Raw genomic sequence first — 24703 nt, forward strand, 5'->3', positions numbered from 1 at the left:
ATGATATGGGAAATTATAGACCAGCGAGTCTGACGTCAAGTGCCGAGCAAAATGGTAGAGACTATTATAAAGAACAAAATTACAGAGCATATACTGTACATAAGCATGAATTAAAGAGCTAAAACCAACATTGATTTAGTCAAGGGAAATCTTGCCTCACCAGTCTACTACATTTCTTTGAAGGGGTGAATAAATGTAGATAAAAGTGAGCTGGTCAATATTGTATATCTGGATTTTCAAAAGGTATTTGACAAAATACCTCATGAAAGACTTCTGAGAAAATTAGAAAGTCATAGAAAAGGAAGTAATGTCTATTATGGATTAAGAACTGGTTAAAAGGAAGAAAAACAAAGAGTAGGGTTAAATGGTCAATATTTTTGGTGAAGAAGGTTAAATAGGGTGGTTTCACAGTGGTCTGTGCTGGGACTGCTGCTTTTTTAAACATATCTATCAATGATCTAGTAAGATAATTAAATTCACTGATAACACAAGTTGTTGAATTGCAAGAGGACCTTGTGAGACTGGGCATCAAAATAGCAGATGATGTTCTTATGTACTACCAACTTGCCAGAAGAGTTTTTCCTTTAAAATCCTGTATCTCCTTACTTCTGCACTGCACAGTCTGTATGTCCCACTCAATATCTAGCAAATTGAAATCACCTAGCAATTTTGTAAATATTGTCTTTTATATATCTTTTCCTTCGACCTGTGAGGGAGGTCTGTATAAATAATGTTTCTTTTCCTCTTTCCATATTAATCCATAGTGCTACCTCCTTACAGTGTAAGCCCTGTTGCTTTAATAGTATTTTATCTACTGTATAATTCAATGACTCCTTTTTTCCTCCTACCTTGTCCTTCTTGAATAGATTATAGCCAGTTATAACTATATACTGATCTTGAAGGGAGTCACCAACGACGACTACTATTTGGCTTCATGGTTGCAGATTCTGTAGCTTTGGTTTTACAAGTTCCAGTTCCTCCTCATCCTGAGTAGTTTCATTTTTTCCTAACTCCAATTAGCCTTGGAAATGGGGTAATAGTTGTGATCTGTTTCATGGCTCAGCTTTAATCTCCCCATCCCCCCATTATTTTGCTGGATAACTTTGATCCTTGAGAAGTAATTCCCTAACCCCTATCTTTCCTGTCCATGCGTTTTGATTAGACTGTAAACTCTATTGAGCAGGGATTATCTCTTGCATGTTTAATGTACAGCTCTGCATACGTCTGGCAGTGCTATAGAAATGCTAAGTAGTAGTAGTAGTATGTTGCCTTTAAGAAATGCCCCTATGAGGAAACTTTCACTAATGGTGGAGCCTGTCTTTTATGGGAATGTGTCTCGTGGGCCACCTACAAGAACCCTCATAAATACCCAGCCAATACCCCCTCTGCCTCCCTTACTATAGGTCCTAGCTCCGGCCCCTTGTGTACTACAGGCCACTGCAATCCCATGGTTTTCACTATCACTGACCAACATAACAGGAATGCCAATGTCCAAGTCCAGAAGCCGCATGGCATTGTATATTGATGATAAAAGGTGAGACCCAGGTACTGTTGTATATGTATTGTATCTGCTCACGTGCTCCTGTCCATCACTCTGTGGCGTTTCCTCAGTTTTATGAAATTATGAAAGTAGATACTGATATTCCTGTAATCACTAGAAATCTGTTTATACAGTTTGCTGAAACTATAGTTCAGAGTCTTAATGTTAGCAATTGTTTTGTATGAGGAGGGACTGGTATGGGAGAACAGTGGCCATGGGAGGCAAAGCAACTGGACATGTTAAATCCGACTTCACAGACCCTCACTTTTACTTCAAGTCCACGACCTTCACGATGGGCCTTGTGAACCTCCATTGTTGCTTCCCACTGTCTTCAGCGCCTTCAGACATTGCTCAATGAAACTTCCTATGAATGATGGTCAGCTCCTGATGGTCGATATTGGCTCTGTGATCTGTTTGCTTACTCTTGGTTGCCTGCTAACTGGACTGGTATATGTGTACTTGGCATGACCCGCCCCAGCTTCTTCCTGTTACCGCTGGTGAACACCTGGGAGCCCCTGTATTCGACAACAGGGGTCGCCAAAAGCGGTCTACTGCCACTAATTCCCTTAAAATAGGTGAATGGGGAGATGACTGTCCTGTAGAACGGATCATCGCTGCTTATGGACCTGCTTCTTGGGCCGAGGATGGCACCTGGGGCTGTCGGACCCCAATCTATATGCTGAACCGCATTATTCGTCTACAAGCTGTACTCGAACTGATAACTAATGAGACCGCCCGAGCTTTGAGTACCATTGGCAGAGCGAATGCTAAAATGTGCACTGCTAGATCTGCCTAGCTCTAGACTACTTGCTGGCAGCAGAAGGTGGTGCCTGTGGCAAATTCAACCTCTCCAACTGCTGCCTTGAACTTGATGACGATGGTAAAGTGATTGAGGAAGTTGTGGATCGTATCACCAAACTGGCTCATGTTCCTGTCCAGATCTGGCGTGGCCTCACTTCAGACTGACTCTCTGGTATCTTCGGCTCCTGGTTGCCCTCTGGTTCAGCAATGAAGACCATCTTGCTGGTTGCCGCCCTGTCTTCTCTGCTCCTTTGCTGCCTGCCCTGTGTGGTCCCCATAGCCATAAAACTGCTCCACCGAACTGTTGACTCTGCTGTTGACCATTCCACTGCTGCTATGGCCCTTGCGCATCTCAAGTATCGACCAGTCCCTACAACTGATCCTGACCTTCCTCCTTCTTGAACTTTATCAGGCTCGTCTCCTTCCTCCTTCATTCGACTAGCCTGAAAGGTGGGACTGAAGAAGTCTGGGACTGGTTTTCCTAAGTGTTGAACTAAGTTTTCTCTTTAATAAAATGCTGAATTATGTTTAGCTGCAGACCTAACTTATCTCATGTTCTAGCCTGCCTGCACTGGGTGTTTTAGCTTGGGCATTCTAGCTTCTTATGGCTATCTCAGCATATATGATATTGTGTTCCGCCCTCCTGGACATGTAACAGATAAGTGACCTGCTAGTGTGAGCTTAGGACCAATGATTGTTAAGAAAAGTAACACGTGAAAAGTTTTTTCTAGAATTCAGTTGTATAGCCAGAAGAATGTATAAATAGTTCTGTAACTTCCTGGTTTCGGGACTTCTGAAGCCAGCTTGGGTTCAGGGGTCCGCATATGCTGAATAAACATCTGTGCTTTCTTCAAGTCTCTAAGTTTTGTGGCTGCCCAAAGTGACCTTTCAATTTAATCATGCATTTATAATGCATGTAACTAATGGGCAGACTGGACAGATTGTTCAGGTCTCTTTATCTGCTGTCATTTACTATGTTACTATTTTATGTATCCAGCTAGAAAAATAATACACTATCAAGCAACAAATCAGAGAAGCAATGTTGGTCACTGAGGGCCCCTGTTATCAAGCTGCGCTAGAAGTTTTTAGGCGAACCAGTATGGTAAATGCTCGGATGTTCATTCGCTGGCTTTTACAAAGCCGCGGTAGAGGTTTCTATCATGGGCCAGTGAGGTAAGTGCTCCGACTCTCATATAATACCTATGAGCGTCGGAACATTTGCCTTGTTGGATGGCAGTAGAAACCTCTACCGCAGCTTTGTAAAAGGAGCCCATAGAATGGAGCACTTATCTGCCTGCCTATGCTAAAAACTTTTAGCGCAGCTTGATAAAAGAGGGAGTAAGTCAGCTCTGACAACGGGCTTAAAAATGCACCAGCACCCTTGAGTATTTTCCAGCCACTGTCCTGCCTTCACTCACCAAGCACATACCTTCAACTGTTTCACTGCCTCATCGTTGATTATTTTGGCTGTGATTTCGACTTCCGGAGGATAAATATTTATTTTTCCATCGGCAGGTTTTTGCTGCCCAGGGAAGTCCATACTATATCAGCTTTTCCCTTCCACGATTCTCTACCGGCCTCTATCGGTCAGAAAACAAAAGTTCATCAGGATGCAAAACATTACTTTTCTAACCTCTTCCATTAAAAATATTTTAAAAATTATAGAGATCTACTTCCTATAATACCAAAAACTAAAACATCGGTTTGTGAAAGCAAAGTTCAGCCCAACAATTCCTTCCCCTAAAGGTAGATAGATACCCCATCGCCCGCATTCAGTTAAATCCGAAGTTTGCAGGAAACGTTTCACAATTACATTTAAAGAAAACGCAACAAACATCCTTCCTGTCCAACGGATCTACGGTAGACGTAGGCTAAAATATTTGCATGAATCTCTGGATAATCGGGGAGAAAAACGCCAAACCACACCACATCCCTCCACGGAACCCATACCAGATATAAAAGGTTAGGCCTCAATTTATCAGGTAAGACAGAGAGGAGCTGGGATCGCAAAAGCAAATGGGATATGGAAGAAAAATTACCTGCCGGATGCTGGCGTAACGAAAGGGTTCTGGGGAACTCCGCTGCTTGAAGCTGTGCCAGGACTCTAGATAAGGATAGGGCAAGTCCTACAGAGAGCTGCCTCCGCACTGGTCTTAATTCCCCGTGGACCCGGAAGTAGTCGCGTGTATGCGCGCGCAGTAGGTCTCGACCGCAGGACAGAGAAAAAGTTCGCCGGTTTAGAGGGCTGCTAGAGTAAAGCTTTTAACAGTTTGGGGGCTTAGTCCAACTTTTGGTGGTATCGACCGAGACAATGTGGGGAGAGCCTGTGAAGGACTCCTCAAATTAAATTAAAATGTTGGGGTGGAGGGAGGGAACCCGATCGAAATGAGCATACTCGCAAACAAGCACATTTCAGGCTACAAGAGATAGAGCCGTGTTACAGGGACAGTGCTGGCCCCTGGCCAGTGCGAGGAGCAGAGGAAAACGTTTGAGGAAAGAATAAGCAGGCTCTAACGAGGGATTGCTGAGTGGAGAAAATTTATTTTAAGTAGGATTTTCAGGAGCACCTTAAGTACCACCTTAAGACAGGATAGGAAGGAGATACATACTGTACGTTAAGGGAAGGAAGGCATGCCTTAAAACAGAGTTCAGAGGATGTAGCGAAATCAGTAATAATAATAAAAAAAAAGGTACGGCTTTACAGAGAGGGAGGGAAGGATAGAAAAGCTGGACAATAAAAGAGATGGTTGAGAGGTAGGGAGAGATGTTGCATTTCATGGGAAGGAGTATGTAGGGGGGGCGGTCCCTGGGGTGAAACTGGGCCGATCATTTTTAACACCCCCTATATAAATTTTTTTTTTATTTTTAGTAATTTTATTTATATTTATAATCTGCCCTCCCCAGAAAGCTCAGTTTAACATTACAGAGGGTTACATCTCCAACCCCTATGGAATAAACAAAAAAGACTTTTCCTCTCTCCTTAGATCCTAGCTCATGCTTGCTGTCTAACACCAGCTCTGGTAGGATACACATTTCAAATCTGACATTGCAATCACAAAATAGAAAATAAAATTATTTTTCTACCTTTTGTTGTCTGGTCACTTTATTATTCAAATGTTGGTCCCAGGCTCTGGTTTCCGTTTGTCTTCGGTTAACTTGCTTGCCACAGTTTCTCCTGCCCATTTGACATTTTCTTTTTTCTCCATGCTCACCATCTATCTTCCATTGCCATATTCAACATTTCTGTTTATTTCCCACCGTCTACCATCTCTCTGCACCCCCCCCCCCCTCTCCATTTCCCTGCCTGGTGCCCTGGGTCAAACCTATTCCCCTCCATGCAGCATCTCTCCCTTCCCTCCATTATCTTGTGCAATTTTCTTTCCCCATGCACGAACCAATCCCTGACATCCACCCTATTTCCAACATTTATCCTCTCTTCTCCATGCATATCTCCCTCCCACTCGCCCCTTTCTATTTCTTTGTTGCATTTCACTTCCTCTCCACCCAAGTTCCAACAATTCTTTCTCTACCCCCATGTGCAGCAGTTTTCCATCTCTCCCTTCCTCCTACCCCCGTGTAGCAGCTTTCCATCCCTTTCTCCCATCCCCCTGTGCAGCACCTCCTGCCCAACACCTCCTTCCCACTGATATTTGACATACCTTTGGGCCTGCCTCCTAAAGCAGCAGTGGTGGCCAAATGTACTCCCTCCCTCCTGTGTCCCAAGTTTTTGCCCCCTCCCTTATAGCCTTTGCCAAGTTTGTGCCTCTTCCAGGTCCCAACTCACTCCCTGCTTTGTCCCAAGTTCATGCCCCCTCTCTCCCTTCCTTGTCCCAACACGCTTGTTCCCTTCTGTGGCTCAAGTACTTGGTGCCCCCTCTCCTGCGAGTGTGTTACCAGACAGAGCCTCCAGGTGGGCTGCCTTCTTACTGCCTTACTCGCTTCTTCGCAGGGCCGCAGGTGGCATTTACTGCATGCTGCATGTGCTGACCCCTGAAGCCTTCCCTCTGACATCTGCCTCTGATTGCATTAGAGGCAGCTGCTGTGAGCACGCTGTTAGTGGCTTACTCTGTCAAGTCTTCTTTCTGCATGTTCTGTCAACTTGCTGCTTTGCTGGGTCCTGCCTACTTCCTGCTTCTGCGAAGGCAGGACCTGGCAGAAAGGAAGGCCCGACATTGGCACTTCCGGAAGGGGAAGTTCCTGGACCATCAACGCCGGGAGCACCCCCTCATGGTCTACACCAGGAGTGGACCTCCTCCCCCACTTGGTACGCCACTGGGTGGAGACATAGGTTTTAGTGCCAGACCTGGGGGGGGGGGGGTCCTGAGGAGCTTGAAACCCTAAAAATTACTTCAGGTAATCATAAATGTCCATATTTCAAAGAAAAAAATATAAAGGGGCTAGGGATCTCCAGCCAAAATTGAATTTTTAGCACCTCATCTATGCATCTATACCCTTCCTCCCCAGTGATGGTTCATTCACTTGTGTTCTGAATTTATTTATTTATTCAGTTTTCTATATCGTTCTAGGGGAGTTCAGAACGGGTTTACATAAACTTATTCAGGTACTCAAGCATTTTTCTCTGTCTGTCCTGGCAGGCTTACAATTTATCTATTGTACCCCCTTTCCAGCCGATATATCACCCAGTACATCCAATTAAATGTATCCAATCGGATCCAGCAATAGTTCCCAAAAGACATGTCATATGACTCTAGAACCAGTACAAATTTTCACCCGAAGAGCTGGATCCACCTGAATCTAACATAAAATCCAAAAAAGGGAAGGATCAACCTGGATAAAGCATTCATTACACCAAGAAGAGCATTACCTATAAACAGCATTACCTTTCTTCAGAAAGGCTGTATCTTTTTGGTTACAGTATCCAGTATGATGTAGTACAGGAGTACTTTTTTGGCTTGCAAGCTACTTTTAAAATGACCAAGTCAAAATGATCCACCAACAATAAAATTTTAAAAAACACAAAACACACTGTACGCAGAGAAAATGTTATTATCATTTATATTTGTTTTTTTTTCCCAAAGAGGTCAAGGCAGATGACTTTAAAATATGCAATGTCACCTCAGTAACTAGACAAATATACCCCCTCCCTTTTTACTAAACTGAGATAGTAGTTTTAAGGGCAGGGAGCTGCGCTGAATGCCCTGCGCTGCTCTTGATGCTCATAGGTTCCCTAAGCTAAAATCCGCTACTGCAGTTTAGTAAAAAGGGGCCATAGTGCAGAATATAGACAGCAGATATAAATTCTCAAAATGGACACATTTTGATCACTAAATTGAAAATAAAATCATTTTTCCTACCTTTGTTGTCTGGTGATTTCATGAGTCTCTGGTTGCATTTTCTTCTTCTGCCTCCTGCATGCTTCGTCTCCTCCAGACCTCATTCCATTCCCCAACCAACATCTGTCCTTCCATGAGTCCAACTTTTTCTTCCTCTCTCCCTGCTTGCCCCGACACACTCCATTCCCTCCCCTTTTCCTTCCTTTCTCCCTGCCCCCTCCCCTTTCTTTTTTTCTGTCTCCCTCCCCCCTTTCTTTCTTTTTCTCTCTGCCTGTCTTTCTTTCTGTCTCCCTGACCCCCTTTCTTTCTGTCTCCCCAAGCCACCACCGGGGCTGTCATCTAGAAACAGGCCTCCAAGCCACCGCCGACGTCTGGGAATAGGCCCCCAAACTACCACCGCCGTTGCCAAGGTCTCCCTGTTTCCCGATGCTGCAACAGGCCAGCAGCCTTTCCCCCACCCCGTCAATTCTGACGTCGGAGAGGAAGAGTGGAGGGGAGAGTGTGGCGCAGTGGGTAAAGCTACAGCCTCAGCACCCTGGGGTTGTGGGTTCAAACCCATGCTGCTCCTTGTGACAATGGGCAAGTCACTTAATCCCCCCATTGCCCCAGGTACATTAGATAGATTGTGAGCCCGCCGGGACAGACAGGGAAAAATGCTTGAGTATATGAATAAACTCATGTAAACCATTCTGAGCTCTCCTGGGAGAATGGTATAGAAAATTGAATAAATAAATCAAATCAATAAATCAATGCTCGTCATGCTGTGTCACTCTGTGCCATGTTTGTCATGTTATATTTTATCAGGATTTATTATGCATGTAAACTTGTAACCCATTCTGAGCTCTCCCCGGAGGACTGGAAATACAACCAAATAAATAACTAGTAATTACCTCCAGAAGTGCTGCATTCATCTTATTTATCATCTATTTCCATAAGGGATGGATCCATCAGGAATTATTTTCATAAGGGATGGATTCATACTGATCCAGCTCTAATTTATCCCAGAAGGGCTGGATCCATTTCAGTCCTTCAAAAGTTCCTCTAGAAGGGCTGGATCTATTTCAATCCTGCACCAATTACCTCTTGAAAGGTGGGATGTAACCCTATCCAGCACCAATAAGCCCTGGATTCAGTAGTAATTTTCTTTAATAATACTTGATCCACCTATATCAAGCATTAATTCCCACCACAAGTGCTGCAACCACCTGGACCCAGTAGCAACTCTCAGCTGAAGGTCTACATCCATCTGCAGATAGCAGTCATTCTTCACTCAGAAGGGCAGGATTCATCTTCATCTATAAGTACATATCTCTGTCAGGATGGAGCTGGATCCTGAAGCTAGCTATTTCCACCATCACCATGGCAGGAACCACCTGTATCCATCAATATTTCCCAATCGAAGTGTTACAATGAACTGCATGAATTTGCACTACAAGGGCTGGATTCATTTGGATATATTCTTTCTATAAGAGTTCAATCCACCTGGATCCTGCATTCATGTCCACCAGAATAGCTGGGTGCACCTGTATCCTGCTGTATTTCTCACTTGAAGGGCAGGATTCAATCATAGTCATTACTTATCCAAATAGGGATGCATCCACCTGGATCTAGCAGCAATTCTCTAAGATATACCACTAAGGGTCGGATTCTCAAATCTCACTGGTAAAATCCGGCGAGTCAATGTAGTGGCTGTAGTTAGAGTGATTTGACTTTTACAAGCGATTCTCAGCATAATAGCATGCAAATTATATACACACTATTTGTGCAGAGAATCGCTGGTAAAGAGTAATCGCTAGGTATAGCTCCTCCCTTCTGTCAAGGCTGCTCTCCCTGCCCCGATCAACTGAGTTGCAGGTCTCTCCGAATCCTGCCGGCTCAGCTGACTGAACGGCAGGGAGAGCAGCAGAGGGAAATGTTTCCCCACTCCAGCCAACACCTCCCTCACCTGTTGCTGCTTGCCCTCCCCCCCCTCACACTTATAGAAACATGTGGCAGATAAAGGCCAATTGGTCCATCCGGTCGGCCCATCCGTAGCACCCACTATCTTCTCTCCCTAACAGATTCCCACATGCCTGTCCCACACTTTGTTGAATTCTGACAGTCTTTGTCTCCATCATCTCTACCAGGAGACTATTTCACACATCTACCACCCTTTCTGTAAAGAAGTATTTCCTTAGAATACTTCTAAGCTTATCTCCTCTTAACTTCATCCTATGCTCTCTCATTCTAGAGTTTCCTTTCAATTGAAACAGACTCGCCTCATGCATATTTATGCCACACAGGTATAAACATCTCTATCATATCTCCCCTCTCCTGCCTTTCCTCCAAAGTATACATATTGAGATCTTTAAATCTGTCCCCATATACCTTATGATTTAGACCACTGACCATTGTCGTAGCCTTCCTCTGGACTGACTTCATTCTGTTTATATCTTTTTGAATGTGTGTGTAAGCCTATCATAAAAGTTTTTTTTTAAGACTGTCCAATGCATGTTTGGTAGTATTTCTTCCAGTGCCAAGCTTTGTGAGTGAGAGCTCAGAGTGGATACTTCTGTAAGGATTTGCCTCCAAAATGTAAGGTTTTGGAGGGGTAATGTTGAAGCAAATAAGCGCCAATGATATAATGTGGCGGCCTTACAATCCGCCAGGTCCCGGGTTCAATACCTTCGTTGATTCAGTAGGAAGTAAAATTACTGACAAAGACATAAAGAATATAATGTGCAGAAATAGGCTTAATATTACAGAAAAGCAAGATTTATAAAGATACATCAAGCATTACAATTGTACAGAAAGAAATAGAAATAAGCTTTACAAATACAGAGACTGCATCTGTGCTCTTGTGAATGAGAGAGAAAAGACAGTTTACCTGCATTACAGAGTCCAGAGGAAAGAGGGAGGGGTTGATAGTCCAGACTTCAAAGAGAGAGAAAGACGTCCAGAGATAATTTATCTCCTATTTATAAGTTTGAGACCTGTTCTAAAAATAGAATCTATTGAAATTAAGTACTCCTATCTTTTGTAAACTGTTTGAAACAATGGTGAATAAGGTGAGTGGGGTGTGAGAGACTGGAGAAGAAAAGAGGGAGAAACTATCCCTTACACTGGAGTAAAATGTAAATTCCAGTATCACTCGGACAATGGTTTCTGATTACCCTATCTGTGCTAGAACATGCAGCTGGGGCTACTGTCTATCTTAAGCACCAGACAATAACACATCTTCGCACCTCTTAGCTGTACCAAGGTCCTTTGTTACCTTTATGAACTGATGTAGGTCCTGGGGAAGAGGGTTTCCCAGAGAGCTTCCAGAGAGAAGAAATTTCCAGTTTCCCTAGCTGTGGGCTGAAGCAGAGCCCTGGGAAGAAGACTGAAATAGAGTGAGTGGTTTTTGCATGGCTGACATCCAAGATGGCTGCGACTGTCTGACCGTGGGAGAGACGCTCTCAAAAGCTTTTCTTAGCCCTAACTTTGAACCTGCAATATGTAGAAGAGAAGGGGCAAGAGCGCTGTAGGAGCCTAACAGCGTCAGAGACCCCTCCTCTGGTTACCATAGATGAATTTTTGAGGCGTCTGCAGCAGGAGCAATTAACGCTGGGGAATCCCCCACTGGAGGTCCCAGCAGTGAATGATGCCGTAGCGAACCTTCCTGGGCCAGAAGCGATACTGAGCCTCGACACCAGGACCCCGCCTCCACAGCTGCAGGGAGCCAGCTCACCAAGGGAAGACAGTCTATCCAAGCAGGTAGATTCATTATCCCGGGAGGCTTCATTGAGCCAGGCTTTGGAAGATACTGAGCCTGCAGTGGAAACAGCAATGGAGCAGACAGAGGAACAAGGTGGAAAGGAGAGAAGCCCTGTGATTGGGGAAACTCAACCAATACTGCCAGGTACTTTTGCTTTTTCAAAGCCCAACAATGTTACCCTTGACTCCCTTTGGGATCTAGTCGTAAGTTTGGGGCAGACATTATCCCCACAAATAAAGGAACTGGAAAAAAAGTTTTAGAGCAAAAGGAAGAATTTAAAGGCTTTAAACAGGATACTTCTATAATGAAAACTAAGGTGGAAAAATTGAAAAAGAGCTGTTAGAAGTGAAACAGGTGCAGACTACCCTAATTAGGGATAATACTAATTTGAGAAGGAAAGTTGAAAACCTAGAAAATAATTCTCGCTCTAACAATCTTAGATTATTGAACTTTCCAAAATCTTCAACGATGACAGCGAAAGAAATGTTAAACAAATGTCTCATTGAAATATTAAACGCCTCTGAAGATATGTTTCCTCCTTTTGCACAAACATTTTATCTTCCGACAAAAGCACAAGAAGAGTCCTCTCCGTTGGGACAAAACCAGGACTTACAAATGGATGTCACAGTAATCTTGGAAACATCCTTAAAGGATTTAGTAAAACCTGCTACCCTTAAATTCACGGTGTTTTTATCACCTGATAGAAACTGGTTATTGAAGTTGTTTTCTAAAAACAGACAAAGAATTTCTTGGACAAAAGATACAGATGTTCACAGACGTGACAAAGGAAACCCAAAAACGTAGACAACAGTTCTTGCTTCTTAAACCAGGGGTAACAATGATGGGGGGTATTTTTCTTCTGCCATATCCTTGCAAATGTATTGTTAAATATAGATCTAATACATATATATTCTTTGAACCATCACAGTTAACAGGATTTCTCACCATGAAACACTTGAAGGAGTTGAAGTAACAACTTCAAGTAATTAGAAATACTCCTACTACCTCAGTTAGATAATTGCTTTTCCTCTTTAAATTGGATGTGATTCCATTACCACTTCTTCACTCATTAAGAATTATTGGATCAAATTATTTGGGATTAATAGTATTGATTAAGAATAGTATTGCCATATTATATTTTTTTTCTATAACTGAAATTTCTTTTTCAATATTCTGTACAAGAAGTGTTCTTGATAATTTGTTTTAAATGCAAATAAAAATAATTTTTTTTAAAGCACTGATGTAATTTAGGCATTCTGGGGCAATCTAAGGCTGTCTGCACTGACATGCCTTAAGGTCAGATACGAATGATATGTTCTCCCATAGGTCTTTGCTGACATTGGTTAGGCCACCAGAAAATGCTGACTGCTAGCAATGCTAGGCTGACATCTCCCACACTTTTTTTTTTTAATTGAAGGCAAGCTTACAGTATCCTTCTATATGGCATGCACTTCTGCAACTGTTTTGTAAACAGCCAGTTTGCCCTTCACAGATGCCTCTCTTACCTCCAACATTATATCACCATGTCCCTTTGTCCTGCAGAATCTTCAAGCTATGAAGATAAACAGTTCCCATTATAAGTTCTAGGCTGACAACTTCAGTGATCACTTGAAGTATGACTTTGCTAGCTAAACATCATCTGAAAGGAATGATATAACAGTAGAACTCTGCTTCTTGTTTACTTTACTGTTTTATCTGATATTAGCAGATATAAGTCACTGGTGAGAATTTTTACTGACAAAATATTATTTGAATTAATTGTCTTAATATCTGTAGTTCAGTCTTATTTTTTACGGTGATTTTTTGAGATCCAAGCTGGTCTCCTTAAGCATTGAGCTTTTTACAAGTGTTCTTGGGCAATCTCATTTATCTACCAAAAATGGATCCTGTTATGAGTAACTTCTACTTTTGACTACTATATGGCAGTTCTTCAACCTCAGTCATCTGTTGTTTTTCTTGTTGGTTGTCATAGCAACTGTTAACATTAGAAGAAACAATTCCATTGATCTTATCATCAGCAAATAATCTTCTATAATAAATAATCTAACAACTCAACATTAGCTTCAATACTTTTTGACTTAATCTTGGTAAATACTGCCTAATAATTATTAGTTTGAATTGAGTTTATCAGAAGTCAAGCACTCCTAAGCTGATCAAAAAGGATAGATCTGCAAAACATCACAGCAAAAAAGCACTTTATAGGCTTTACTAATTTGTTGATTTCCACGCTGAAGAAAGAAGACCTGTTGGTCTTAAGATGGGTCGAGATGATGCTACATGCCTCTCATTGTCACTTGTCACCTGAATTACCGTAATGGTTATAGGGATATGGAACATTATCTCTCAGAGTCGGAATCTATTAGAGTTTTGATTCTGCAAGACTTATAGGGCTCCTTTTACTAAGGTGCGCTAGCGTTTTTAGCGCGCGTTAACCACACGCTAACACGTTAACCACATGAAAAATACTAACGCAAGTTCTATGGAGGCATTAGCATTTAGCATGTGTGGTATTGTAGCGTATGTTAAAATTCTTAGCGCGCCTTATTTTACTAATATTATAAAGTAATTTATTATTGAAATTTTTTTAGAGTTGTCTTCGACACTGTTGTACCACCCTGGGAACCCTTGGACCATTTTTTGCCTTATTGTTGGTTTCTTTTGAAGTTTCTCTGGCAATCTTTTTTGGAGGCTTTTTTGCGTTGTACTGGTCTTATCTCCATGGAGCTACCGGAGTGGCAGCGCATTCTGTGCTTTTCAGCCGACCAAGTGACGTCTTGTATTTCAAAGAACTCACTGTTTCAAGATGACAGTGATTTGAATTCCCCTGATTTCACTATCGATAAGAATAACTGGTGTAGTTTACAAAGGGAATTAATTAAGTTGGAATTACACAGCATGTCATTAGTTGAATACATCAAAAACCATTACATCCCGCGAGGATTGAGAATCCATAAACAACCACTACTAAAGACTCATTTTTACACAAGTGGGCAGCTATTCTGAATAAATGCTCGTTGGATTTAATGGTATTATTGGTAGATACCATTCATGAAACTGTTCAGGAAGTCAGTGAGCAAGCGGGGGCCTTACATTCCAAATTAACTTCTGACCCCATCAAGGCACCATTATTTACTCAGTGCATGCCCGAGGTCCAGACATCACTGGATCAATATCATTATCAAGATTAAACACGACAAAGTTAAAAAATTCCATAGGGACGCTGGTGATTATGCGTCCGGGCATGTCTATACTTGGATGCAGCCCCAAGGGTCATCTACCGCTCCCCCCACAGTTTGGTGGTTACACCATGGACGATAGCTCTATGGCGAGTGATTCCAGTGGGGGGAGTGCCCATCCGGCAGCAACGCATTTTTTAGGACGGGCCAACAGAACAGGTCCGAGAAGACGCGGACGTCGGGGCTACACAGACTGCAATCAGATGCCATCTTACAATCAGCCTCTAACGCGATCTCAGGCAATGAGGGGTCAGTAGTAGTCAATATTTCAGGAACCCCCTTAGGCCTTCTCAAACACAGCTATTGGAGAAGGGTCTGTCCTTTGTCCCTACCACTGTCCTTGATCGATTTACAACTTATAGAGATATAGCCCGTATCATCCACAATCTTCAAATTAAACTATTCTTCTCTGAGAGAGACAACACTAGGGACGGCTCTTTATTTTATGCCAAGTCTCATTGGGTCCCTCCGGGCGCCCTTGATGCTCACATAAAAGTGTTTCGGGACCTTGTATTGAGAGACATTGATAAGTTTAATCCCCGGTCTCAGACTCACAAGTATTCAAACATGACTCGGGCTCAATATGAAGCGCTTGAGTCTTTGCGTCTTAATCCCGATCTTAACATCAAGCCGGCGGATAAGGGAGGGACTATTGTTGTTCAATCCAAGTCTCAGTATCAAGCTCAAGTGTATGCCCATATATCTAACACATCTTGGTATAGGAAATTGGATGCTGACCCTTCATCTGCTCTACGAGCTGAAATTGGTACAGTAGTACAATTGGCTCTAACAGACAACATCATTACTAAATCTGAAGCCTAGTTTCTAACCCAAAATCCCAGTCATACTCCCTATTTTTACACTGTTCCTAAGATACATAAAACACTCAATAATCCTCCTGGTAGACCTATTGTCTCCCTTCGAGGAACTCTTCTTGAACCTTTATCCAAGATGGTGGACCATTTCCTTAAACCTTTTGTGATCAAGGCCAAGTCCTTTGTTTTAGATACTACACATTTTCTAAACCGTATTAAATCTGCAGGTCGCTGATACTGACCTGTTAATAACTATGGACCTTGAAGCTTTATACAGTAACATCCCACAAAGGATGTTAACATCGTGGAATCCAACTTGGCCTTTTACCGTCTGACAATCATATATCAAAGTCTTTCCTAATGAGTCTGGCTGCTCTTGTCTTGCAAAGGAATTTCTTTGAGGCTCAGGGTGATTTCTACCTGTAGAAATGCGTTGCCATGGGTACTGCTATGGCACCCAGTGTTGCCAATTTGTATGTCACCAATTTTGAAGAACAATGGCTGTATCCTTCCTCTTGGATGCCATATATCTCGATATGGCTCCGCTATATTGATGATGTGTTTTTGACCTGGACTGCATCTGAGGACAAGTTCTCTGAATTTTTGCTATGGCTCAACACCCTGGACATTCACTTGAAATTTTCATCTACCATTGGACAGGTCAGGGTTACTTACCTTGACACAGTAGTCATCAAGTCCGACGGCAAATTAATCACTACAATTTACAGAAAACCCACAGACCGTAATACGTATTTACACTATTCAAGTTGTCATCCACCTCGCCTAAAGCAATCTTTGCCTATCAGCCAATTTTTGAGGATACGTTGCATTTGCTCCACCATGGCAGACTTTAAGCATCAAGCTAAACGCTTGACCCAGCGTATTAAGGCTCGGGGGTATCCCGAGTGGACTATCAAATGCGCTTACTTACGAGCCCGCTATGCCAATCCTGATCTTCTATTGACCTCAGTTCAAAGACCTGTATCTGATTATCATGTTTATGTTGTATCCTTTTCAGACCAAGCTCAGCTGGTAGCTAATGTCATCAGAAAACACTGGCATGTATTGGACCACCATTTGGTGTTCAAAGACCCTCCCCGTATCGCCTTTTCCCGTCCTAAGAATTAAAAAAACTGTTTAACATCTACAGTATCTCGGGCAAATACTTTTGGCGGGCATAAGGCGTGTGGGCATTGTAACATGTGTAGCAATACGTTATCCATCTCATGTTGGCAACATCCTCATACCCACCGTAACTACCAGCTTAGACAATCCACATCCTGTAATTCTCAGTGGGTTATCTACGTGATCATCTGCCTCTGTGATTTGATTTATGTGGGCCGTATCAGCAGGAAAATCAGAACGAGACTTTCTGAACATAAAAGCAGGATTCATACCTCGTCCAGCTCTGCTCCTCTTGTCCCCCATTGTCTTGAGAAAGGTCATAATTTTTCAGACTTATCATGGTTCGTACTTGAACAACTTTCGACCGATTTTAAGGGTGATAAGATGGCCCATATTAATTTCAGTGAGCAGTTCTGGATCTTCCAACTACAGTGTGTATCTCCTTACGGACTGAATGACAGCACTGAATGGAACACAATTGTTTAGTCTCTTTTATTTCCTGCTTGCTTGTGATTGGCCTTGTTGATGTGTTACATCACTGACGCCAGTTTTTAAGCGCAGCGTCTGCTCTGCTCCGTTAGCTCCTTTCTCCTTCAGGCTGACTTGGATTATGTGATTGACTTTTTGAATTACGGGTTCCTGAGGAAGGGACGGGTTCCCGGAACCAGGCTGATCGGACCTGGTATTTTGTGGCGTGTCATCTGCCCTTGTATCCCTGGACAACTGAATGACAGCATTGAATAAGCTAAGTCTCCTTTTTCATTTTTCATCTGAGGATTGGGAGTTGGCTGGGGGGTTCCCAGAGTAGTAGCTGTGATTGAATTCACTTATGTTCACCGTTCACTATGTTTTATGGTGATTGTGTTAATTTGATTTAAAGCACACTTAGGTACCCGATGATGGTGTGCAGGTGGGGGCCTGGTTGTCTCCACCTTGTTGTGTGAAGCGTTGGAGGATTTCTCCTGTCGCTGACCCCTCACACTAAGGAAACCTTATTTCACTAATATTATAAAGTAATTTATTATTAACATTTTTTTTAGAGTTGTCTTCGACACTGTTGTACCACCCTGGGAACCCTTGGACCATTTTTTTGCCTTATTGTTGGTTTCTTTTGAAGTTTCTCTGGCAATCTTTTTTGGAGTTTTTTATGTTATTTCATATTTGTGCAATCTGTATTGCAATTACTAATGAACATTAAAAAAAAAAAAAAAGAAAAGTAAACATTTTCTCTCTCTTACTAATATGTTAGGTCAATTTTGGTTTTATTTAGTTATTTTTCTTTTATTAACAGAATGGTTTTCTTTAGGAATAGAATTTTCAAAATTAGATTTACCTCAAATAATATCAATTTCCACAAATAATTAATGTTGGCAATTGTAATAACCTATTCTATAATGTAATTCCAATTGTAAATAATAAAAAGTTAGGAATTACTCTATAAACAGGAAATCCACTATAGATAATAAATAATACATCAGAATTTAAAAGTTGTCCCTTGTCCACATCTTGACTCTTCTGAATATGTACAACTATGTTATTACATTAATATCAGATCAGTGGGTAATAAAGCATGTCTTATAAAAGACTGGTTAAATGAAAGGAAACCAGATATTCTATCCCTAACTGAGACATGGTTAAAATCTAATGACGATCCGATTGTTAATGAAATTTGTCCTCTTAATTATAAAATCTTAACTTTGAATAGAATAGAGAAAAGAAAAAGTCTAACAATTTTACCTCTACAAAGTGAATTTTTAAATGCATTCGGCCTTTCCTAAATTCTGCTTAACCAGCAAATCACAATTTTATATATATATTTTTATATATATACTGTATATATATATATTCTTTTCCTTTGTTAACAATCTTTATTATTGTCCCAGGGCAGTTTTTGCATAAGCTACTTACTTCATTCAGGTGTTTTCCCTAACTGTCCCGATGGGCACTTTTCTATCTAGTATACCTGGAAAGTAGTGGATTTATGCCAAGACCTGGCTTCCTTGGGACAAAATTCTCTGCCATGTTAGCCAGAGCACGATCTCAGCCTCCACTTTTATCAAAGGAGACCTCAACTTCCACCTAGTTTCAACCTCAAACTCCCCTACAGAATGGTTAGAGGGGATGAAGAGAGAGATAACTTCAACTCTAACCAAGACTGTTTAGTAATATTGTAAATGACATATAAAGAACTGCATGGTCCATCCAGTCTGCCCAACAGTCATATTCTTTATCAAGGCAAGGCAATGTTGAACCAACAATCTAGTATTTTTTCATTTTGCTTGCTAAATTTTCCTATAAGATGTCTTCCCTTCCCCCCGAAAGGCATGACTTGTGAATGTGATGAAAGTCTGTCCAGCATCGGCTTCGTTTCCTCACTGCTGGGGCATCGATTTAGGTACTGCTCCTGTGCATCGTAAATTAAGTTATAGTTGCTGATCTATTGTGTTTCATGTCAACAACAACAATTTATTATTTCTATAGCACTATGAGGCACACACAGTGCTGCTGTACATTGTATATGCACATCTTGATCTCTTTCAGAAAGTCACTTATGACAACATTTGCCACTTCTCCTTTTGACTTCTGTATTACTACCACATTTCCAAAATCTATTCTTTAGAGTTATACACAGACTGGCATTATGTGGTATAGAACTGCAGATTCTCTCTGTAACTGGAGAGAAACTGCCTAGAAAACTAGACCAGGTGTGGAGTCAATGGAGAGTCAAAGTTACCATATGGCTGAAATCAGCACATTAAACCAGTGCTTTAGTCTGTTTATTGCTCCTTTCTTGGTCAGAAACAGTGCTGGGAGTCTGTGCCATGATCCTTCATCCACAACTATTTTTTTCCAAGAGTTCCAGGACAATAAATCAAAACAATTGTTGTATCACTAGTTTCATTCTCTACAGAGGGTGACATTTGAAGGCTTATTCTAAGCTAAATAATGTACTTTTGTTTTAAATTATGGGACCTATAATAAATTTGCTCTCCACTTTACTTCTGATCAGATTGACCAGAGGGGATATTTTACAAGAAAAACAAAATCAAAGGCATTTTCCTTTCAAATGTCTCTGGTTTAAGCATACACAAAGTAATACTCTTGCTATATAGTTCAAGTTCAATTTATTTAATATACCACAAATATAAAACCAAGAGGTAAATCTAAGCGGTTTACAATAAAAAAAATAAAAATAAAATTAGGGTAAAACCAAAACAAACAACAAAAAAAAAAGTCAGTCAGTCAAAATGTGAAGAAAAACAATTGAGAACATGGGGAAAGAGGGAATCAGCAGATTACAATAAAAATAAAAAGGTTGGGGAGTGGGATGAACAATGTGGTGAGGGAGGAAAAAGAATTCAATTCTGCCCACAAAATAGAGAGGTAGTCATCAGGAAAAAGTATATTAAGAACTAAAGGCCAAATAAAAATAACATGTCTTTAATTGGGTGCAATTAACACTAAGTAACAAATGCCATGAAAACAACTGCAATGTTTCTTGCCCCAGGAAAAGGATTAAATACGTATTTTAAACTATTGCCTATTTTTATGATATTTGTATACAAGCTACAGATCTTTATGCAATGACTTGTAACATTAGAATATTAATGCTTACCTTGGGCAATGAGGGAAAGCAGCAGAAGCCATGGCTACTCTCAGGTGAAGCAGCTGCATGTCCTATTAAACACAGGCAAAAAGTGGCTTATAGAACAAACAGGACAAATGTGCAGCCTTCCAGAAAGAACACAAATTCACAAAGCTAAACAAGCAATTGCTGGCAGTTTTCTTCTTCCAGGTCTGTGAGGCAAGGGAATGCCCTGTCCTGTCCTGTCCCACCCCACCCCAGTCAGCATCAGGGTTAAAGTAAGTTGAAGGGAGGAGAGCTGAGCTCTGTCCTCTCTGCTCTAGTCAGAGCAGTGCATTCGAAGCTTTCAGAAGATTCAGAGCTTCCCCCTGAGGTGGGATCACTTTTGCTTGATATAATTTGATTGATTGAGCAGGAAGCAGGAGAGGCTGCCTGTCCAATCAATCAAATACAGAGTAGTGCCATCAGGGGGCTGGGTGAATCCCTAGCCAGCTGTACTTTTCTTTTTACTTTCTTCTGATGCAGTTTGATTTGCAGTCTTTTCAACCAATCAAACTGCATCAAGCAAAAGTAAACAAAATGAAAAAAAAAAGCACAGCTACAGGGCTGAGTATTCACTGAAGGCAGTGCATCAATCTTATTTTAGCTAAGAAAATAACAACGTTCACAGTTTTGGTCATAAATACTGTCCTGACCCAGCAGTCACCACACAGGCCTCTTCGTATATCAGCTGTTCCATCCCGACTCAACTTCAGGTAAGGGCAGTTGTTAAGACTCCATGGAATCCAACAGACACGTGCATGCCTGCACTAGCATGTCATTCTGCAACCCAGGCTTCAGCTCCAACCCAAACAAATAAAATACATTTTCGCTGCCTGCCCTCATCGGGATTTAAGGATTTCCTTCCCTTTCTCCATCGTTTCCTTCTCCTCGCGCTAGCTACAAGCCAGAATTCTCTCTCCAGCACGGCTCTATCTCGTGCTGCCTGCACTAAGCTGGCTGGCGTGCACACTCCTTCCCGTCGCTTCCGGAGCCATGGCTGCCCACAAACATTTAAATTCACTTTGGGGAAGCCTTCTCAGGCTCTTTGCACCTTGTCCCGAAAAGTACCGCCAAAATTCGGGCCAACACCAAAAACTGTTGTATTACTGTCGGCGCGAGCCGGCATCAGGCAGCTGCGCGTGCACACAATAGCACTCCCGAGTTCTGCAGGTCTCACTTTAACGGCCCTCCAAAGCCGCGCTACTTTCTCTTCCCTCTCTTCAGCGGCCCGGACCCGATGCGCGCGCACCCACGCGACTACTTCCGGGTCCGCGGGGAATCAGGACCAGCGCGGCAGCTGCTCCCTGCAGGGCCTGCCCCAGCATCATCTGGAGCCCGGCCACAATTCCTTCAAGCACCGGAGCTCTGCAGCGTCCCTTCCTCGCGCCGGAACCCATCAGGTAATTTTCCTACCCTGTCACATTTGCTTTTGCGATCCCATCTTCTCTTCTCTCGTTGCGCCTCACCTGATAGTTTGAGGCCTAACATTTCAGGCCTGCTGTCGGCTCCGAGGAGGGACGTGGTGTGTGGATTGGCGTTTTTCTCCCCGATTCCCCAGTAATCTGTGCAAATGTTTTAGCTGTAGCTCTTCGTCTGCCGTAGAGCTGTCGGACAGAGTGGGTTTTTGTTGCTTTTTATTTAAATTTCATTGTGAAATGATCCTTGCAAACTCCTGGTTTATTTGAGTGCGGACGTTGAGTGTCAACGTTTAGTGGAATGCCAGATCAGACTTTGCTTTTATAAAGAGATGCTTTAGTTTTTTATATTCTGAGAAGTTGATCTCTTTATGAATTTTAATATTTCTAATGGAAGAGGTTAGAAAAGTCATGTTTTGCATCCTGCTGAACTTTTGTTTTCTGACCGATAGAGGCCGGTAGAGGATCGTGGAAGGGAAAAGTTGATCAGTATGGACTTCACTGGCCAGCAAAAACCTGCCGATGGAAAAATTATTATTTATCCTCCTGGAGTCAAAGAGATCACGGATAAAATAACCAACGATGAGGTGGTGAAGCGGTTGAAGGTAAGTGTCTGGCTGGTGAAAGCAATCGGGCAGGGTAGTGGCTGGAAAATACTTCTGCGTCCTGGTGCATTTTTCTGCCTGTCCCCTGAGCTCACTCAATGATCAGAATTACTGCTCCGATTTGTTATTGGTATTGGCTTGATAGTGTATTTTTTTCTAATTGGATACATAAAATAGATTCTTTTTAGCTCTTTTATTTTTGTAAATATTGTGGGGGGGGGGGGGTAAGGGGGTGTAGAAGAGGAGGTGGGCTGTGGAAAGAATTTCAGCAGGCTTGACTGATCTATTATAGCTGTTATTTGACAGGCTGCCAGTCGGACTGGGACTGCCATGGTGAACAGAGAAAATACAAGCCTATCTCTACAATGAAAGAAACTTGAGAGTAGGCAGATTATAGTAATGGCAATATGAAAGTGTTAGTACTGTACATATCAAAATAGGTATGTTTGCTTACTGGTTTTGAATGAAATGGTGTGGTGGCTGTGTTAGTCTACTTTCCAAGGTAATACGTATATAGAAATAAGGTAATATAATTTTTATTGGACTAACTCGATGTATTTTATGATGAACTTTTGAAGGTAACCCTTTTTATTCCGATCATAAATGAGCAAATATTGACAAATAAGGAAGTCATGTTTCCATAAGTTTGTTCATTTGCTTTTTCTTGCAGCCATATGCGGTATCTTCTATCTTGAGTGAAATGGTGTGGTGGCAGTGTTAGCCTATTGTTTTTGACTGAAGGATGCCATGTTGCTTAGGTATTAATGGATTAGTGCAATGTCGGGCCTGGAGTACCCCTTCCTTGTAAGTCAGGTTTTCAGAATGCCCACAATGAATATGCATTGTTGATTTGCGTACATTTCCACTATTATATGCAAATCTCTTGTACATATTCTGGATTGGTGGATTAAATTTTTATTTTAGTATGATTTAATATTTTTAAAAATGCTATTTTCATATACTTGCAAAATATTAGGAAATGGTTTACATTCTAGTCAACCAAAGAAATAGATCATTTAAATAACCCTATCACAATCCAGTGTTCTCCCCAGAAATTTTTTCCAGCCGGGTGGCATGAAAAAGTAGCTGGGTGGGGTGGGCGAGACAGGGAAATTTGATGGTGGGGAAAATTAAGGGCTCCTTTTACAAAGATGCGTTAGCACCTTAATGCGCGGAATAGCGTGCGCTAAATTGCCGTGCATGTAGCCGCTACCGCCTCTTAAGCAGGCGGTAGTTTTTCAGATAGCATACGCTAATCCGGTGTGTGCGCTAAAAACACTAGCGCACCTTTGTAAAAGGAGCCCTAAATGTGTACTATTTTTATTAATTATTATTTTCCAATGTTCACTATTGCTTCCTTTTTTAAGGTTTGACACTTGTGCCAGAATATTTTTACTAAATTTAAGAAGTATCCAATTCTAGAAGTGAATAATTAGATATTCGCCCTCTTTCAAATGGTATAGAGCAGTGGTCTCAAACTCAAACCCTTTGCGAGGCCACATTTTGGATTTGTAGGTACTTGGAGGGCCACAGAAAAAATAGTTAATGTCTTATTAAAGAAATTACAACTTTGCATGAGGTAAAACTCTTTATAGTTTATAAATCTTTCCTTTACCAGTTAAAGGAAAGATTTATAAACTATAAAGAGTTTTACCTTATGCAAAATTGTCATTAATTATTTTTTCTGCGGCCCTCCAAGTAACCTATTTTTTCTGCAGCCCTCATATTTAAAGTTTAATATTTTTCCTTTCTCAAAACTGACACATTTCAATCACTATATTGAAAATAAAATCATTTTCCCTACCTTTGTTGTCTGGTGACTTTATTTTTCTGAAAACAACAGACTGCAGATAATGTACAAGATGCAGGCGTTGTTTATTAGTAAATGCAGTAACATATACAACAAACACACATATATATGCAGTAACATATATAACAAACACACGCCATTCACGATCAGATGGGGTCAAGCAAGTCTTACACAATGCCATTTGATCGTGATTGGCGTGTGTTTGTTATCTTTTATGCAGTTTGCTTTATACCTTAACCACCATGGACCCCTGAGGAAGGCGTGTTGTCCGAAACATGGACCGTGTCGGGTCCCTTGGTTGGCTATAAGGTTGTATATGTTACTGCATTTACTAATAAACAACGCCTGCATCTTGTACATTATCTGCAGTCTGTTCGTTGTTTTCTGGTTGCTGTTGTTTACTGCAGACTACGTTGGACTTTCTTTCTCCCTTTTGTGCATCGACTTTATTTTTCTGTGCGTTTAACTATGTTTCCAGGGTCTTCTTGTCCTTTGACTGTTTTTCTCTCTGTCTTCACTTTCTGCCTTGCATCCATCTTTGGCATTAACTTAATATTCACTTTTTGTGCTTTCTTTTCAAAATCTGTTTTCATGTCTTACCTTCCCTTCTATTTCTCTCTTCTTCTGTCCCTATTTCCATGGACTGCATCTCTTTCTTTCCTTTCTCTCCATCCCTCCTTCCTTCCTTTCCCCTG

At 41.6% G+C, this 24703-nt stretch overlaps 2 protein-coding genes across 10 annotated transcripts in view; one reads left to right on the plus strand and one right to left on the minus strand.

Annotated features, from left to right (window-relative positions):
• Positions 1 to 20967, minus strand: part of NIPA2 (NIPA magnesium transporter 2) — a 93768-nt gene extending 72801 nt beyond the window's left edge. The window contains exons 1-3 of one of the 5 annotated variants that reach the window (XM_033947193.1): positions 20832 to 20967; positions 20167 to 20228; positions 3771 to 3921 (exon numbers count right to left, since the gene is read on the minus strand). The gene's annotated coding sequence lies outside the window, so the exon portion shown is untranslated. Of the gene's footprint in view, positions 1 to 3759; positions 3922 to 4154; positions 4174 to 4291; positions 4310 to 4380; positions 4755 to 20166; positions 20229 to 20831 lie in introns of those variants that run through there. The other 4 variants (XM_033947218.1, XM_033947184.1, XM_033947210.1 and 1 more) reach the window with 4 other exon arrangements.
• Positions 20700 to 24703, plus strand: part of PDS5A (PDS5 cohesin associated factor A) — a 645453-nt gene continuing 641449 nt past the window's right edge. For 4 of the 5 annotated variants that reach the window (XM_033947134.1, XM_033947143.1, XM_033947161.1 and 1 more), the window contains exons 1-2: positions 20901 to 21578; positions 22046 to 22198. In XM_033947134.1, coding sequence (XP_033803025.1) covers positions 20937 to 21578; positions 22046 to 22198 — 795 coding nt within the window. In that variant the 5' untranslated portion in view covers positions 20901 to 20936. The other variant, XM_033947170.1, reaches the window with a different exon arrangement.

This window comes from Geotrypetes seraphini, chromosome 1 (genome assembly GCF_902459505.1).
Source record: "Geotrypetes seraphini chromosome 1, aGeoSer1.1, whole genome shotgun sequence".
Classification (NCBI taxonomy): Eukaryota; Metazoa; Chordata; class Amphibia; order Gymnophiona; family Dermophiidae; genus Geotrypetes; species Geotrypetes seraphini.